The 19,983-nt window shown below is 39.3% G+C and overlaps 2 protein-coding genes across 2 annotated transcripts; both read left to right on the forward strand.

Moving 5' to 3' along the window:
* The first annotated feature begins 7,456 nt into the window (after positions 1-7,456).
* On the forward strand, positions 7,457-8,454 carry LOC5580219 (chymotrypsin-2). Its single transcript, XM_001662028.2, has 2 exons — positions 7,457-7,615; positions 7,680-8,454. The coding sequence occupies exons 1-2, from the start codon at positions 7,558-7,560 to the stop codon at positions 8,390-8,392; spliced, it is 771 nt and encodes a 256-aa protein (XP_001662078.2). The 5' UTR covers positions 7,457-7,557; the 3' UTR covers positions 8,393-8,454.
* A 10,462-nt stretch (positions 8,455-18,916) lies between these two features.
* On the forward strand, positions 18,917-19,983 carry LOC5580220 (chymotrypsin-2). Its single transcript, XM_001662029.2, has 2 exons — positions 18,917-19,076; positions 19,145-19,983. Exons 1-2 carry the CDS (start codon positions 19,019-19,021, stop codon positions 19,855-19,857), a joined length of 771 nt encoding a protein of 256 aa, XP_001662079.2. The 5' UTR covers positions 18,917-19,018; the 3' UTR covers positions 19,858-19,983.

Raw genomic sequence — 19,983 nt, forward strand, 5'->3', positions numbered from 1 at the left:
AGATCGAAATCAATGTTCTCTTTTAAAACAGTTATTAAACTACTTGTAAAGGTATGTGGAATTCAGTAAGTAAACAACATGAACCTTTGATGCCATGTCCTTCGATTGAGGTGCTAATTAAGAAATTTCGTTAAGCCAGCAAAAAGTTATAAACGTTTAAAATATTTCATGCCAACGTCACACTCTTGGTATTGAAATTACAATTTCACTCCTGTACAGAGAAGAAAGACGTAGTCCTAGGTCAAAACTGTAACTCTTTTTGTTAATTAAAGTCATAGATTTTTTTTTAAATGTTCCATTATTTCCCTTAAACTGCGTGGGCACCTAAAATTAAAAAAAACTTATTCGGAAGATACCGTTAATAATCGCAGTGGTATTTTGGACCTAGTGAGCGATATGGGGACTTCCCCTCTAGTACTACTTATCAACGCTTCCTGTTCCGAAATATACTCGCCTTATCGAAACGACGACTGATTAATTTACTATCTACACCAACTACTTGATAGGTAAAAATCGCGATAAGCTGAATGGTGGTTTCTTAAATGTATTAAGCAATGACTAGAGCAATCTGTTGTTGTGTTATTGACCAATGAATTGGCGATATTTATGCGCTTTTCGAATAGTTTCGATCGAGGAAGCTTAGGGCTTCGTGGTCGTAAAACTGGTGTCGGCAGGCGTGTGAGCTCATTGCGTCAAGGATTTTGGGTTCAATTCCCTTTTCAGCCAGAAAAAATCTTCAGGAGGAACAATTCCCGACTTTCCCACTTGACGTTAATTGCTTACTTCTAAGAGCAAAATAATTAATAAAGTCGTAAAGCATCCAGTGCCGTAGCGTGCGGTTGGCCAGGTTGGCACCCGCCAAGGGCGCCAGCCTACAGGGGGCGCCAAAATGCGTGAAACACTTGGTATTTATTTTGAAGATATTAAATTAGGGAATATTGAATATTGAAAAAATCTTATCAGTAATAATTTCAAAAGAATTATTGGACATAATATAGAAAAATATGAAAGTCGCTTGCGCTACCTCTAAATCTTAATATTTTTGGATCATATTTGAGGTTTCCCTTTTCACGTGATTCAAATCCAGAAGAGCACATGAATTTTTGGTTTTGAGAACTTTCGAAAAATAAGCCGCACCCTAATGTGCATGAATCTAATATAATCCTGAGCGGGATCCACGAAACTCTGGGCAGAATTTCTACAGAAAATTGGTCAAGGTTCTCTCAAAATCAAGGACAGGATTCTAAGCAAAGCTCTCGCTTCGTCTTGATCGGTCTTACACATAATTTCAAGTGTCATTCTGAAAAAATGTTGAGTAATTTTTAAATCTTCATTTGATTTTTTACTACTCGAAAATTCCCACAGCAGACATAATTTTAGAAAATATAATACATTTTTAATAACCTAAAGAATGTTCTATACAAGCTGAAACTCGTTTGGTGTTCCATTCAGGGCAAAAAATTTCAAAACTCTGCCTAAAAACAGATGGATGTTTGGGAGGATTTCTTTAAAAAAAATGTATATCACCATAATTTGAAAATTTTGCCTGAAACATCTAACCATATGAACTATAAATTTCTTCGGAATTTTTCAGAGCATCTTTCAGATAACATTCAAATGTTCTCAGAAAATTTTCATTGGACAAATAAAAAAATAAACATATTTTCTTGGCGGATTTTAGTCAATAGTGTAATGCGTTCTGAACTTAAGAAAATATTTTAACTAATTATGAAACTTTTGATGATTTTCATAAAAATTCTTGTAGAAATCGCTCAAAGTGTTTCAAAAATAATTTTTGATGAGCTTTGATTTAGGGGCGCTAAAATGGAGGTTCGCCAAGGGCGCCACGATACCACGCTACGGCTCTGAAAGCATCACACGGTGTACTGGAACACACATATTATCAAACTTGCATGAACCTCCGATATTTTTTCACTAAAACTTAGCCTTGGTAGTCAAGAAAAGCTTGCGGCATATTAAAAAATCTTTCATCGGCAAAAATTTGAAAAAAGTATATTTTTGTGTTTTGTACTCTATTTATTAATGAATTTCATAGATGAATAATAGAGCTACGCTGATTTCAATGAAATTGAACTGCTTAAAGATCAATGTAACACATTATGAGCCCGAATCAATCATAAGACGTTCTAAATTAAGCATAAATATTACATACACCCATACAATATGACCAGCCCATAACAGTATGCCGTATTTTATCGACTTCACATTTACTGACGTAACACTGCGGAAGACGTTTTGGTCTCAAGCACCGAAATACCGCTATTAAGTTGAGTAAGGGTTGCTGAATCCAATGCCGTTTTCAAAAATATCATAGGGGCCCATTCACAAATTTCATAACGCTGAAGGGGGAAATTTAAAAAAAAAATCATACAAAATGCGTTACTAGAGGGTGGGTGGGTGTAGAAAATTTTCATTTTTGGCGTTATGAAATTTATGAACAAACCCTAGCACGTCTAGTTTTTGAGAGGCTGTTAAAAATGCAAAATTTGAATATATCAGCCAACTTGCATGCCTTTGCCTGCTTGTATGGACAATTATTTGCCTAATTTGGCTCATAATTCAAACTTCATGTGCATAGCAATACTTATCAACTAAGTTCATAAAACTTGTGATACTCAAAAGTTGCTTTTTTAATGTTTAGAAAAGTATTGTATTTAGCCATATAAGATAAGCAAAAAATTTTATATGGAGAATGCAAGCATATTTGAAAAATTGCTTTAATCTAAATTTAATCGTGATATTTCAACCAAAATTATATCTGAAATGAAAGTCAAAGTCCTATTTTGCATTCTTAATGGGTTAGATCATAAAATATATGATGAATCTTACTTTAAATTTTATGTCAACATTAATGGAACCATTGTTTTATTCAACTTTGGTGACCTGCAGCAGCAATGATGACTTTGCAGCTTGCATTTCAAAGTGATAAAACTCAATTATGATAGTTTAGCAATGATACTTTTTCAGCCGTGTCAGTGCAAAACCAACTAATTTTCTTTGATTCGAAATCGTGAGATGAATTAGCAACAATCATCAACGACGCGTACAAATTTCAATGACGGCCTACTTCGCCTTAATCAGATTGGTAAAGTTCATTGTATTGGCCTTGATTTTAACTGCAAATTATTTTGCTCGCGGTCTTCGACAATGTTCTTCATTGTAAAAATACCCTTCGAGGTTGACGTTCATATTTTTATAGAATTCAATGGGTGACCTCTGACGATTGTTCGTTGCGTAAGTATGTTAACCCATACAAATGTCATTGGTATAAACTTTCAACGACTGGCGCTAAATTAAATTTTCACCTTTTGAGCTGAAATTTTACACACTTGTTATGGAATCTAAAATGTGGACTGAAGCGGATATCTGAAACAGATGTTCCAATAGTGATAGTAGATTCACTGTTTAAACTTTTTACATCATTTCTGAACATCTACTACTGAAGCAGTGTCCAAACTACTGGAACACGTGTACCAGTAGTAACTCAAGCGGTTTCATGTAAAAAACTTACATTTGGTACTGGTATCCTAGTTGTTCTAAGGCGATACGTGAAATTTTTGATTATATAAAATGCGGCATACTGCCATGGGCTGGTCATATTGTGTGGGTGTATGTAATATTTATGGTTAATTTGGAACATCTATGAATCATTCGTATTCAAGATACATTACATTGGTCTCTAGGCGGTTGAAATCCATCGGTATTAGTGTAACTCTAGTATTCTCCTAAGAATGTCATACAAAAGAGAGGGCAAAACTACAAAAATCGACTTTTTTCAATTTTTTGTCGATGAAAGATTTTTTAATATGCCGCAAGCTTTTCTTATCTACCAAGGCTAACTTTTAGTTAAAAAAAAACCGAGGTTCATGCAAGTTCGATAATATCTGTGTTCCAGCACACCGTACAGCACCATCATAGTTATGATTAAAATTATAAAGCTTAAAATCTTGCATGGGTAACACAGCGTAACAGAATAGTTATTCATGCAACAAGTTGCAATATGATGATTTTTTCAGCACGAGTCGTACCGTTTTGATTCATATTACGGACAGCTTCAAATTCCGGACACTATACTTTGTATGGGAAACATTTCACGCGAAATGTTTCAATTTTTGCTGTTCAAAAGTTCTCAATTTCAAGGCTCGATTTAGTAAACTTTTTCCATAAATATCTTTGACTATTTATAATGCTCAACTACCTTAGATGTCTCTTTGGCGGTTTAACGATTTCGATTGATGATTTGACTGTTCCATTAATGATTATCAAGAGCTGTCCGGAATTCGATTCAAAGTGTCCGGAATATGAAGCAAAAGTGAGGAAGCGTCCGGAATAAGAATCATGAAAAGGCCACACATTTTCATTTATTTAAAATTATTGAAGTTGCGGAAGCGTATTCCTCACCCACCGTTCGAAAGTAAAGGGCTTCCGACGCTTGATAGCGCTAAGGAATCATACAGAATGATTTATTTTGTATGCTCTATACTGGGTTATATTTCCCTGAGTCCGTAAGTGTCCGTAATATGAATCAAAACGGTACTTTCATCCAACGAGGCTCGTCGATTATTTTTGGAAATATTTCAAGAAAATCTACAATTCAGTATTTCCCTATCAGGTAGGCTGTGGAATGACTGTCACAAATTTTCAATTTTCATTGCTTCTACTTTCACAGACCAGGAAAATCACCATATACGGTAGAAATTTACCAGTTTCTACCAGATTGTAAGATTTTCATGTACTAAATTGTCTACTCATGAGTAAACAGGAACCGCCTCATAACGTTACCGTCTTTTTTGATAGTGGGCTCACAGATTCTACTGCCACCTCTACGTCCGCAAGACTCAGAATACCTCACGGTAATCTAGCTTCCGATTCTCCGACCCGAATCTGACTCGATTCGATTCATCCAATATGAGTAGGGTAGATGTACCAGCTATGGCTTTAGTGGTTCCCTATTTCGCCATATTTGATAACTTGAATGTCTCCACATTTTGAAAAATTTTGTGTGTTTTAGCAATAAGATATAGGATATATCTTGATGTTAAAACATTCAAAAAGATAAAAAATGTGAAAGTCGTGGAAATTCCCCATATGGTCAAATAGCGTACAACTATGGCCATAACTGGTACACTTTCCCTAGAATCAGAATTTTGTTAACTAAGCCATTGAGAAATTCAGAGCAATTCAATAAATGACGTATGGAGATAATCCGACGTCAATTTGATAACTCCCAAAACAATACTGAAAAGTGCAACTTTTCGATACTGTTATTAGTTCTGAAAAGTAACACTATCGGTAGGAAAAGTAGGCCGATATGCAACCGAATTGTAAAAATGATATATTTTTTCGTGTCTCAAGGATCCACCAAGTATGCAAAATAGATATTAAACTTTCTATTCAGATATAATGTAGTTGAAATTTCAGGATAAAATTTACATGAAATCATTTTTTTCTACATGCTTGCTGTCTCAATACTAAATTCTTTGTATCTCTTATATGATAAAATTCAATACTTTTTTGAATCACCAAAAAATAACTTTTGACTATCCAAAGTATTATGAACTTTGTTGATAAGTATTGTTATACACATAAAGTTTGAATTCTGTGACAAAGCAAACAAATGTGCAAACAAGCTGGCAAACTTGCTTACAAGTTGACTGAAATAGTTAAATTTTGTATTTTCTACCGTCAATATGTGAAAAACTAGACGAGCTATGATATTTTTGAAAACAGCAATGGATTTAGCAACCCTTGATTAGATAAATAGCGGAAATTTTGTACTTGAGACAGAAACATATTCCACAGTTTAATAGACGGCATATTAACCTTTATAGGTCTGAGTGACAGCAAAAATACTGCAACCCTCACCGCTCAGAGAATTCTTATCGGATTCAAATGATTTGTTGTCAGTTCACTGGCCCACATATCTAGTTTCTAGAAGTGGCCAAAGGAACTCGGAAATATTCCTGTGGTCAGAGTTATTCCGGTGGGTCACTGGGTCAAGTCGGGTAAAAAAGTGCTATTTTTTGGGACATGATAAGTGATCTTTATTTATTTGTAATGACAATCATTTAAATTTGCATAAATCATTAAGATCTGATATGCAACATTATAAATGAAGAGTTTTGCACTGTTTAAAATATACCGGATGTGGCCAATTGGACTTAATGTCCGGCAGAACCGGTCATAGAATTGTTGGATACTAAACCGTTTCAATTCTCGAAAAGTGGAAATCAAACATATTTGTGTACTAAAATGCATTCCCTTAAGCTTGACACAGATGTTCAGATACAAATTAACCACTTTATCGTAAGTTTGAGGCGCCCTGGGCAGGGTTGGGAAAAAATCTGAAATTCACTCTACAGTAGCCAAGCAAAGCCAATGGACGTTTGAGCGGTGCCGAATTCACTCGTTGCCATGGCTACATAAATAACACGGCACCGCTCAAACGTCAAAAAATGAACTCGTGCATCGGTCCATTTCTCGCTGCATTTCTCGCATTCAGAGCCTTCAATGACACTAACGATTTAGAAAATTCATGCACCCAACATAGGCTACTTGATGAGTTTCACGTTTTTGAACTACTGTACTGGGAAGAGCCACGTGATTTTCGCGAAATTCAAGCGTACTACTATTACCATTCCTAGCACTGGTTCTGGGACTCGAATATGGTCAATTGTAAGATTAATCAAATGCAAAACTCGTAGTTATTCCATTCAATCGCTTCTAATAAAGTTTACACAGATACGATTTTCTTAAAATTCCGCCATGTAGTGGCCACATTACAACCGATTCCGGAAATTATCTGTGACTTGAAATATGCCTACCTCCAGGGGCACAAACGCACAGAACCCTTCTCACCCGACCTGACCCAGTGGTCCACCCGAATAACTCCGACCTCAGGAATATTTCCTCCTTCCTCTGTCCACCTATAGGAACTAGATATGTGTGCCAGTACACTGACAAAAAATCATTTGAATCCGTTAAGAATTCCCTGAGCGGTGAGGGTTTTAGAATTTTTGCTTTCACTCAGGCCTATACGGGTTAAAACAAGACGCAATCACCTTTAATCATTGGACAAACCAGAGAATTGCATTAATGTAACTATATCATTGTAGGGAATCACCTTTTTAGATGCTGATAGAGATTAGCTTCCCCACGCTTATTCAGTTATCAGTTTTCCCTCAGTTTAAAGCATTTGACCTCTTATCAATTTTGGAAGTTACTTTTTTTCCTAATCAAGTACAAACACAGACACGATGATTCGCGAAACATGATGACATTCAAACGGCGATAACAATCAAACGAAAATCATTGCAATTGGCAAACACTTTGGTAGATAGCTGTCTCTGTTTGTTGTAAGTATCGCCGAATTTCCCAGCGTTGATCTACTCATAAATCAAATCAGCCAGTCAAAGATTTGTTAACAGCACCCGTTGGCCTTATCGCTTCTGTTCGGTCGATAAGGCAGTGTCATATAAAAGCACTCACCTTGGCAGATTCGCATCATTCTTTGTCGATTAGGAAGGTGGAAGAAACATGAATCGTTTGAGTTTGCTGTTCGTGCTCGTTGGAGCCGTTGCCGTCTTCGGCAGCAGTGAGTTTTGTCTACGGAAAAGTAGCACGATTACCGATCATTAACACTCCTGATCCTTTTGTAGCTCTTCCTGCGGATTACCTTGAATGGGAAGGTCGTATTGTCGGCGGAACCAATGCTGCCTCCGGTCAGTTCCCGTACCAGGTCTCGCTCCGTTCGTCGACCAATGCTCACTTCTGCGGTGCTTCAATCATCAACAACCGTTATGTCCTGTCGGCCGCTCACTGCACCGTTGGACGTACCCTGGCCAATACCCGTGTCGTCGTTGGAACTCATCTGTTGAACAGCGGTGGCGTTGCCCACAACTCGGCTCGCATCGTCAACCACCCGTCGTACAACGCCAACACCCTGGCTAACGATGTTTCGCTGGTTCAGACAGCTTCGGTCATCATATTCAACAATCTGGCTCAAACAATTAATTTGAGTGCTACCTTTATCAACACTGCTAGCGGAGCTCTGGCCTCCGGATGGGGTCAGTTGGGGGCTAACGCCGGTATCCCGAATAACCTGCAGTGGCTGAGCACCAGCATCATCACCTTGGCTGACTGCCGTGGCCGTCACTCTGTTGCCAACGCTGCCCGTGTCTTCGATAACACCATCTGTACGCTGAGCCCAAGCGGCCAGGGTATGTGCATGGGAGATTCCGGTGGCCCATTGGTGCATGGAGGTAACCAGCAGGGTATTGTGTCGTGGGGTATCCCTTGCGGCCTCGGCGCTCCTGATGTGTTTGCTCGTGTTTCTTCGCACCGTACCTGGATTCTGAACAACGCTGTCTAAATGGGGACAGTTGGGATCATGATGTGATAATAAACTTTGAAAACTGTATTTATTTTTCTAAATCATTTGAGATTCATTTGACTCTTCCAAACGCAAAATATGATAGCTTGATTTTTATGAGTTAATTTGGTATTGCAATCTATCTATCTATCTATCTATCTATATAAATAAAAATGGAATGGTGTTTGTATGTCATGATATGGCTTACGAACGGGTGATTGCACTTACATGATTCTTTCACGCTTGGATTCGTCCAGAGCTCCGACGTGTTTGTGCGAAGAACAAGTTTAGGAAAGTCATCGGGATAGTGGGGAAAACAGGAGAAAACTAATCTGTCATTTTGTACACGGGACTTGCATGGCGTTTTTCAGCAGCCTACTTGATGGCAAGACGAAGTTTGCCGGGACCACTAGTACCTATACAATATTAATGGTTTTGCAGTTTTGAACGTATTTAAGAAAAAGTGTTTTTTTGTGCATGCTGATCAAAAAAAATTTTTTTTCTTGTATAAATCCCTAGAAATAATTTCTGGCTACGCCACCGCATCATATAAATTAAACAACGAAAAAATATAATATAGAGGTTCTTTTATCGAAGATTTTAACTTTTTTCTTAGTGATTCAATTATCGGGAGGATTCGATTATCCGAAAAAATCGATACTCCGGATAATCGAGTCCGACCAGTATTTCATTTACAAACTATTTCTTTCAACTAATCTAGTTTGACTTTAAGAAATTATTCAAAATATTTTCCAAGCGTTTGGAAATCTATCTAGGAGACCCTTCAAAAAATCCATGCAGGAAAATTCAGGATTGTCTTCAGGAATGACCTGATAAAAATTTCAAGGAGATCCTTTAGAAAATTCGTTGAAAGCTCAAGATCTTACTATCTCTCAACCATAAATATTACAGTTATTCCTCCCGAAACCCTTCTACTGATTTCATTCGAAATTGAAAAATAATACCTTCACTATTGGTACACTATTCCTTTAGTTGCGGTAATTTTTTAATTTTTATCTTATGGAATCCTCCACTATGGGAACACTTTACCGTAACTATTGGTACAAGTAAGAAAAGTTTTAGCAAATTTTAGTGATATTCCATCAGTTTTCAAGCAATTTAAATGCTCTTTTCAACTATTCCGTGTGTCAACCAGACAATACGTCGATTGGCATTGTCGGTTCTAGGGCTAATGTAATAAAACCAGTGAAAACGGCATTACCGCAACTATAGGAACACCCGCAACTAAGGGAACACTCATCCTACCGATCGTAGTAGACTCCGGATTCCGGAGATTTGCTGATTTGTAGAGATGAGGGAGTGACGGTCTAACGGATGAGGGTTGATGGAGGATAATCTGTGGACGACTAAAGACCCGGTAGATCGAACGGACCTGACAAGAAGTAAAGGAACGCTAATCACCTGATTGCCAGTGTTGTAAGCAATCGCGGTAGTCGACACGTTTACGCTGATATGCGGCAGCACTTCCCTTAAAAATGCACAACACGAGCGATCAAACGAATGTCGAAAAGAAAAATGTCAATTGAATGCCACTGAATACGATAGCTTTGCTAGGAAACATTACGATTTTGTTTGTTTCTGTTCTGCTTTCACTGTGTGTGTCACATTCGACATAACAGGCAAGATCAAACTATTCGTGTGGTTTATGATCCAATGTCTGAATTCTATGCAAAACTTATGATTTATGCAAATGTCATCGTGCCAGACGATACTCAATTGACATTTTTTTTGTGTTTGTCGACGTTCTAAAGCTATGCTGTGATTGCTGACCATGGCAACGAAACAAACGTCGCGCAAAATGTCGAATGTTTACAGCACTGCAGATTGCGCCTTTTATGCGCATGGACCCAGTTTCGGACTGCTCCACCGGCCTTTGTAGCTACAGCATACTTAAGGTGCTTCAGGGTTGGTGATTGCTGAACTTCTCAACGATTTGATGATGATCAGGCATGACGAACTGCAGCGGCGATCGACGATTGGTTGATGAATTACGAGCATAGACGAACTAGAACAACGTAAGACCCGGTAGATGGAACGGATACATGATAAATTATTATAAATTATCACCTGAAATCGCTTCAAAAGCGCGTTGAGCATGTTCCGAACAGCTCTACCAGTCTTTGAAGAATCAGGAACTGTTGCTAGTTGATTGCTACTGTTCAACATCCGTTGGAATAGGCAAAACCTTCGCAACTGGCCCCACTACGCCGTCGGCATTGGCAGTCTTCATAGTAACGACGCGAACAACTCCGTCTTTCCCTGGATGCAACTGGGTGATTCTTCCAAGCGGCCACTGCACAGGAGCCAGATTTTCGTTCTTGATGATTACAATTTGGCCCACCCGGACCGGGACTGGTGACTTACAACCTTTAGTTGCACGCGATTGGAGTTGTGCAAGGTATTCCGGATACCAACGAGCCCAAATACGCTGGAACAGCTTCTGGGTGAACTGCCAGTGATTCAACCGGTTGTCTGGAGTGTCGACACAGCTTGGTGTCGACACAGTATCCATATCTTCATACGGCAGACTAATGTTACTGATTTCACGCAGCAGATGGTGCTTTGCTGACAGCACCGCGGCTTCCCACAATCCACCAAAGTGTGGTGCGCGGAGTGGGATGAACTTCCACTAGATCTGCTTTTCAGCGCACCAGGTCTTAATCTGATTTTGGACTACATCAGTGGATTTCAGCGTTTCGTAAATTCTATGGAGAACATTAGCTGCTCCCTTGAAGGTGGTCCCGTTGTCGGAGTGAATTTCTCGAGCAAGACCGCGACGGGCGACGAATCTGCGGAGTGCCGATAAGTAGACTGGTGTGGAGAGATCCGTGATCAACTCAATGCGTACAGCTCTAGTAGCGAAACAAACGAAGATGACGATGTAGGTCTTGGTTGGCGTTCGATTGCGGATGGGCGACTTGATGAACACAAGTATGCAATAATCGACATCAGAGATGACGAAGGGACATGCAGGAATGACACGAGATTTTGGAAGATCTGTTGTACTCTGCTGAATGAGGATGGGTTTGTTCCGGAAGCACATGACACAACGGTGATACGTACGACGAACAAGATTCCTTCCTCCGATGACCCAAAATTTCTGGCGCATTGTTGCCAGCATCAGCTGCGGTCTGGCGTGGATCAGAACCTAGTGGTAGTGTTCGGCGAGCAGTTGTGCAAATGGATGTTTTGCAGATAGAACGATTGGATGGTTGACGCTCTCCGGAATTTCGGCATTCGAAAGGCGTCCACCGACACGGAAGATTCCGTCATCGTAGACATGAGGCATCAGCAGCTTGAGCGAGGAGGACCTCAGCGAATTTTTGCCAGCGGATAGCTCTTCCGAGTAGAGTTGTGATTGGGCAAGACGAATTAGTGCACGGTCGGTGACTTCAAGGTCGGCTGTCGGCAGAATGCTGCTACTTGGCTTGATTGATGTTCGTGCTGCTGCTCGTTGGGCGTTGATGTAGACAGTACGCTACAACACGGCGAAGTTTGGTGTAGGTCGAGTAACGGGTGAACAGCTGATCCGGTAGTTGATCTTCTGGGGTGATGATCGTGGTGAGTGTTATCTTCCGAGCTTCTTCGATGGATGTGGTGGATTTTTCTATTGGATCGTTCAAAATCGGCCAACGCACAGTGCGTTGCTCCTTAGACAAAAATCAAATTTCAAGTTATTTTATCCGGCGAAAATAAGTATCCACAAGTGTTTATAGATAGCATCCATTATTGAAACAAGTATTCATAAGTTATACAAAGCACTAAAACTACTACAACAAGCGTCGAAAGTGACAGTTGTCGGGGTAGCAGAAAACCAAAATTTTGTCGCATGTTTTCAGCATTCCTTTCAATTAGCACGGAGAGTGTTGAAACCAACCTATTCAATCAAAATCTAGAAGAGAGCATAGTTGAAGGTTGGTAAAGTATATTTGATGTGATAAGAACACCAATTTTAACTTTGAATATGAGAAATTGGCACGTTGAGTTGGCTATGAAATCAAACTTGTGAAATACTAACATGTAACTTTGAATATCGATTCAAAAAAAGTTCCACCAAGTTCCACCCTAAATCACGCACAGACATGTTTCTTAGAGCGTCCTTTAAGAGTTCTGAAAGATACAGCTGCAACTTCCTGCAACTCTTCGAGATTTTTGACTATTTGGAGTATACTATTTAACCACCACAGGTATGAAAATGTGTAGTTTGCGATAAAAAATCCGAAAATCTTGCAACGCTATGTTGTCTCGGCTCAACCAAGTTTATGCTTTAAATAATATATTTTAAATGTATTTTCCAAGATTTTATTCAAATTTTGTATCAAAAACAGAAACATTAAAATAAAATGTGATTTTTTTGCATTAAGGCGTGAAAGTCACTTTTGCAGCTACGAGTAAGAAGAGACATATTTGCAAATAACTTCTTATATCGTTATGCGCAATAAAAGTACAAATTGCAAGGTTTTTATGGGAAAATAATTAAATTGGCGCTTGGGACAGTTATGTGATTATGCGTATATTGTATGTCATTTATGCAAATTGTAGCTCTTTTGATTAGAAGCAACTTTTCCGCCCATACCAAGGTGCTCAAATGGCTTGATCTTCCATTTTTGATGTTTGTCCCGCATCTCTATACATGTTATATTGGTTCTATACAATGTTATATCGGAATTTGAGAATTCCGATAGCCAGTGCGCCTTCAACCATCTTATTTGGTTGATGAGATCCGTGGGTAGCAGACCACGTGACAGTTCGTCAGCTGGGTTTTCTATAGACCAATCCAGTTGCCTGCGTAGTAGGGTAATGTTGACAAAATTTTCTTTGTTTCCTGTAAGAACTGTCACAACATTGCTTTTGTTTGCTGTGAGAATCCAAATATAAACATAATTGCTGCAAAACAACTACTTCCTTGTTGGCCTGCCGTTGACCGAAAGCTCAATGACGTCAAACAAACATCGATACGTTTTCATTCTGAGGATATCGACTTGTGTATGCCAACCCGGTGCTAGGCAGCCATGTTTTCGTGGTCAGCATCAAACTCAAGAGCAACAACGTACATTAGCCTAATCATATTGGGGAATTTTTCCTCCAATACTAAAATGTGTTTCTAGCTAATCACATCAACCCAAATTGACTTGCTGTACTGCAATCCAATAGTTTGCAACCGTTTGTTTGTTCGAATAGCTGTTGTTATGCGGGAAAAGAATTTTTTCGGAGAAAAAGATTTCGCCATCATCGATTGTTATTCCTCAAACGGTTATTTGTTTTCAAACATTGAGCTGTCAGTGGGAACCACTTCCCAGTAGGAACCAGAGATGTTTGCTCGTTATTTTTCAATGGGGTTGTATAGGCGGTGTCAGGAGGCTGGTGTATGCTTGATTGTGCGTTGGTGTTCGTGGCAGTTTGCTTGGGGACCTCTATTCCTAATACGTGGAACCAAGAATAAACGTCAGTGGAAGATTGGATGGTGGAAACACGATTTACAACAAATGTTTTCCACCGGCTTGGCGGAGATTTCAACTATTTGATGACGGTGGTGGAGTAGGTCCAGAAAGAAACTTATGCTGAGGTTTTTATCGACTGCTGCACCTTGTGATACAACTTCGTACATAACACGGCAGCGCAGAGTTCGAGCCGCGCTATGGTGTGCTTCGTTGCGTGTGGAGCCAGTTGAACCTTCACCTCTTCTGCATTCAACGTACGGACGTAGCAGCAAGCTCCATACGCTACTTCGGAGGCAGTGGCGTAGCTAGGGTGCGGAGATTGATTTTGGGGCCCTCAAAATTAAGGTGAACGCCGTTTAAATGGAAGACGCTGATGTGAAATCGATGGAACTTACGTTGATATGTTGTTGAAGTAATTTGATGGCATAAACGTCAATTAAAGGAGATACAGTTCTTCTTTTCTGAACTCTTGTTCAGAAATACATTAGTTTACTGAAAATCTTCCAGCGAATTAACATGGAAGTAGAAATGAACACTGGCGAAGTAGCTCTGGAAATCAATGTTTCGTATACAGACATTTCCCAAATTTTGGGTTTTTGAGTCGAGATTGATTTTGAAATTCTTGACGAACGAAATACCTTGAAAATGAAAAAAAATTTCCCAAAGTTCGCTTGAAATAAATTTCAAACAAAATGAACTCCAAACATTTTTTAGAAGTTCATTTTATAATTTTCACGAACTTCCTAGGGATTCTGTTCAAAAATTAGAGGTAGAATTTTTCTCAGGATAACCAAAGAAGTTACCTCATTAATTGTTCATCATGATTTTTTTCAAAGGTTCTTTCAGATTTTTTTTTTTTTTCAAGAAAACCATAGGTACTTCAAGATTGTACTCATTCATTTTACCACCGTTCTCTTAAAATTTCGCATTTTTTCTAGTATTTTCTCCATAGCTTTTCTAGAATTTGCTTCAAAATTATCGTTCAGATTTCATTGAGAGAATTCCATCAGGAATTACTCCAGAGATTGTTGCTAAGATTCTTTCAAGAATTATTCTAGAAAATCTAAAAAAAAATCCCAAAGATGTTTTTAAAAACCTTCCCAATCATTTTCCCAGGAATATCTCCAGAAAAAGATCAAGGATTATTCTCCGGAATTATTAATGAAATAAAAAGAAAAAAGAAATCAAAATTAAATTGTAAAATAACATCTGATGAAATTTGAATAAGCTTGTATGTTTGAAAGTAACCCTTGATGAACTCCAACAAAGTTCTCTGAAGGAACTCCAGGGCTCTTGAGGAAGTCTTGAAGGATTTTGAAGATAAATTTTTTAGATGATAAGAATTTCTTGATCATTTACTGTAGTATTAGCTGGTGTACAACCCGAGATGAATTTTTAAAGAAATCATGAAGATTTTACCTGGAAAAGTACATGAGAAATTATTTGAAAGAAGTGCAGAAGTAATTTCGCATGAAATGTTTGAGGAAGTTTTTGAAAAAATCTGAAGGAGCTTCATGAAAAATCCCAGATCAAATTTCAAGAGAAATTCTTGGAAAAGTATTAAATTCATTTCCTCGGATAATCCCTGGAGAAATTTTTGAATAAATTCCTAGGGTAAATGTGAACGAATCCTTGAAGGAATCCAAAAAAAAAAAACTCCTGAAAGGATAACTAGAGAAACTGACCTAGAAATTCTCGTACATCTTCATATTTGATTTAATTTTTCTCGTAGATCTTTCATTTTAGTTTTTTTAAATAAACTTCTGTGGGAAACTTTGGAGATCTACTTAAGTTACAACTGGGGAAATCAAAATAGTCAAGAAAATCATTGTAGTGCTCAAGGAGCAAATTACGAAAAAAAATCTCTGACTTGAAACAACGCTGAAAGATTTTTGGGAAACCTGGTGGTGGAATCAGTATAGACATTTCTGAACGAGATCCCAGAAGTATACCTGAAGAGATCTTTGTAGCTATCGATAGAAGAATTCCTGAAGTTTTTCCTCGATTAATCTGAAAATGAATTCCTGAAGAACCTGTGAAATAGTCTCTGAAGGTCTCCCTGGGACCTCTTGAAGCACGATTCACTTCAAGTAGAATAAAGAAAAAAGTGACATTAGAGACCATTTTGTATTAAAATAGAGACTTAGCCTCTAAGAAGAGATCTGATATCAGTCTTGAATGTGTACAAACTATGTCTCGAAGATGATAACTGGTTTTTTGTTTCAATTATAATGGTTAATTGGAGGTCACTCATTTGGCACTCACCGCATCAAAATAGCGGCACCACCGTATATGGGATCAAACATTGTGACAGCATTGCTGTTCTGTCAAACACAAAAGTCTGCGTAGGCGCTATCCATGCATTTCATAGCGTTTTGGTTATTGTAATGATCCATTGAAATGAAAATCGGCTTGTTTAGGAATACAGTCTGTAACATTCTGAGGTATGCTCCAGATATGATTATGGGCCCCGCATATTTACGTAGATCCACCTGAATTACAAAATCAAACCGATTCATCGAGAATGAATTTTGGATAGGTACCGTTTTGTCTCAAATTCCGAACAGACTCATATACCGAACACTCGGTTTTTGGATGGCGATTTGGTTGAAATGTTTCGTTGAAATGTGTCACCAAATAACAAGGAAATGGTAGTCACTTGCAATTCGATTTTAACGTCTCCAGTGTAATTTATACCGCGGGAATAGTAATGATTCTCTAGTTTGAGACCAGTAGAACAAGCTCAGATTAACTTATTTGCCAAATTATTCATTTGAAATTTGAATCAAGGTGTTCGGAATATGAGACAGAATGAACACAGTGTTCGGCATTTGAATCAAAATGTTTTTCCATACTTTAACGTAAAAACAATACTAAAACTAATAAAATCAACATTATTATTGGAACACCCAACAGCTGACTGTTAGACTTTGCGAAGAAATTAAAATTTACACAAATATCAGCCAATTTATGCCTATCAGATGCATCTGAAGTCACTGTTCGCCTTAAGTGTTCGGAATATGAGTCAAAACGGTATTTAGGCTACTCTAATCACTATACCATTGACCATGGGGCCCCTACACATTACCGATCAAGGTCACATTCAAACTGAATTTTTATCTACTTGTCAACGTATTAGTTTTCTAGAAATCAAATTCATAATATTTGAAATTCTTTTCACAATTTGGGGTCCCTATGAGCTCGGGGCCCGGTGCGGACCGCACCAACCGCATCCCCCTAGCTACGCTACTGTTCGGAGGCATTTGAGAAGAAATGTAGCTCGGTTTTAGAAACATCAGGCAGTGATACGAAACGGGGAATTTTAATTTCAGCGAGAATCGGGAGTGTTGCATGAAACTCCTTCCATTCATCTTGGAGCTTATCCGGTAGTGGACGGTCCCATTCGTACGGTGACTTATCTTCTTTCTTCAGCTTCCACAAGCGTTGCATAAATAGCTTTGCCGTAACTATTGCGGGCCAACAAGGCCGAGCGGATCGAAGATCTTGGCGATGTTGGAGATAACTTTCCTCTTCATGAGAACGGCTGCTGGTAGTGGAAGGTCGACGTTGAACCGTAACATATCGGTCCTTGTATCCCACACTAGTCCAAGGGTTGATACCGACTGATCATCTAGCAGATCATGCAAGGGTTTGATCGCCAAGTCTTCTGGTGAAATATCGGCTAACGCTTTTGGAACATTGGAAGCCCACTTCTTCAACGGGAAACCGGCTGATGGCAGCATTGCGGATAGTTGACGACGTTTTTCCAAAGCAGACTCCAGGTTGTTCGCTCCTGTTGAGACGTCATCCACGAAGAAATCTTCGACGACAGCTTCCTCGGCTTCGGGGAAGTTATGTCATTCGTCCTTCGCTGGTTGCTGTAGCGTGCGTGTTGCCAGGAAAGGGGCTGATGCTGTTCCATACGTAACTGTGAGTAGTTCGTAGGTGTCGAGAGGATTCGACGGTCGTCGGCGAAACAGCACTCGGAGAAATCGCTGATCATCGGGAGAATGCAGGATTTGCCTGTACATTTTTTTCCGCCACGCGCACCTTTGTGGTGGTGCTAATTTAGTAATATTTGTGAATGGAGGATCTTGTCAGGCAAGTTTACTGTTCAAAGTTTTGTCAAATATGATCCATACACGATTACATCCACACTGAAAAAAGAGGATCACATCTCCGCAATCTCCCCTACTGTTTTCAAACACTCCTCGTATTTTAAAATGGATTTATATCTAACAGCAAAAACTGCAAAATAAGTAGAAAATTGGCTAATTTTTGGCTCTTATACAATTTGATAGAAACGCAAAATTGCTGAAAACAGCACTTACATCCCTTTTACTTCTAACTCCACATTTGTAGCCTTCACATAAATACCCCATACTTACATCACACAGTTACTTCGTCGTAAGCTTTTGATAATTTTGCTGTCGTCATAGAACCCAATCAGTTCAAAATGATTGCCAACGATCATTGATAAGATAACATGAAATTTACGTGGTTGTCAGATGCATGTTGTTGCATTGGTCCCTTGCATTTCACTTTCCTAATCTGTCAGTATTGCTCCGAGGCCAATCTCTGTAGGTATTGTAATAATTTTTGAGTGCTCCGAGATTTTGACCAATTTTTTTTACAAGTACGATATTATTCAAAGGTATGGAACTTCAAATGAAAGATGAAGAAGAGAGTAGATTTGGTTGTAATTGGAATGTACTACGTAAGCATCGAACATTTGATTCGAATCTCAGTTTCATCCTACTGTTAGCAACACATACTTACAAGTAGTCATAGGGAATTGCATAAGAGCAATACTGTTTTAAATTTAATATTGCTTTCCTAATACTGCTATGTACAATTACTCCAGGTAGTATGCGAACATTTACAAAATCTCTACGTTTTATTCACGCTATGTACATGCGAACTACGGATATAACCAATAAACAGCAATCTCCTTGGATTAAGCAGTACCAAAGGTATTACTACAGGATGTATTAGTTCTTGCCCACCAAACTTACACATTGTGCGTAAGTTTGAATGGTATTCCGATAAGGAAGCTTATCTCGTTAATTCGACATGGAACGTTATCAGCCTCGATAACCAGTTGCTGGATTGCTAGATCGTATAAAAGCCAGTCGGAAGGATGCAGTAGATCACCTGTCGAAACATGAATCGTTTGAGCCTGCTGTTTGTACTTCTTGGCGCCGCCGCCGTCTTCGGAGGCAGTAAGTATTACCTCGAAGATTCTCAAAATTGTACAATATTAACTTCATACACTTTTTTCAATTTATAGCTCTCTCCCCGGAGTTCCTTGAATGGGAAGGTCGCATTGTCGGTGGTCAAAATGCTGGCTCCGGTCAGTTCCCGTGGCAGGTTTCACTTCGTTCGTCAGGCAACGCTCACTTCTGCGGTGGTTCGATCATCAACAACCGTTGGGTCCTGTCGGCCGCTCACTGCACCGTTGGACGTACCCTGGCCAATACCCGTGTCGTCGTTGGAACTCATCTGTTGAACAGCGGTGGCGTTGCCCACAACTCGGCTCGTATCGTCAACCACCCGTCGTACAATGCCAACTCCTTGACCAACGATATTTCGCTGGTGCAGACTGCTTCGATCATCGCCTTCAACAATCTGGCTCAACCAATTGGTTTGGGAGCTACCTTCATCAACACTGCTAGCGGTGCCCTGGCCTCCGGATGGGGTCAGTTGGGAGCTAACGTAGGAATCCCGAACAATCTGCAGTGGCTAAGCACCAGCATTATCACCTTGGCCGACTGCCGCAACCGTCACTCGGTCGTCAACCGTGGCCGTGTTCATGATAACACCATCTGCACCCTGAACCCAAGCGGTCAAGGCATGTGCATGGGAGATTCTGGTGGCCCATTGGTGCATGGAGGCAATCAGCAGGGTGTTGTATCGTGGGGTATTCCTTGCGGTTTGGGATCTCCTGATGTGTTTGCTCGTGTTTCCTCGCACCGTACCTGGATTCTGAACAATGCTGTCTAAATGGGGGAGCTCTATTGGTATCCAATGTAACTCCACTGTGTGTAGTGTAATGACTTTTGTAGAAATCTGTCGAAATAGAGTATTTTGTCCTTCTCATATGTGAGAAAGGCTATAATCATTAAAAAA

The sequence above is a fragment of the Aedes aegypti genome, chromosome 3, assembly GCF_002204515.2.
Source record: "Aedes aegypti strain LVP_AGWG chromosome 3, AaegL5.0 Primary Assembly, whole genome shotgun sequence".
NCBI classification, from domain to species: Eukaryota; Metazoa; Arthropoda; class Insecta; order Diptera; family Culicidae; genus Aedes; species Aedes aegypti.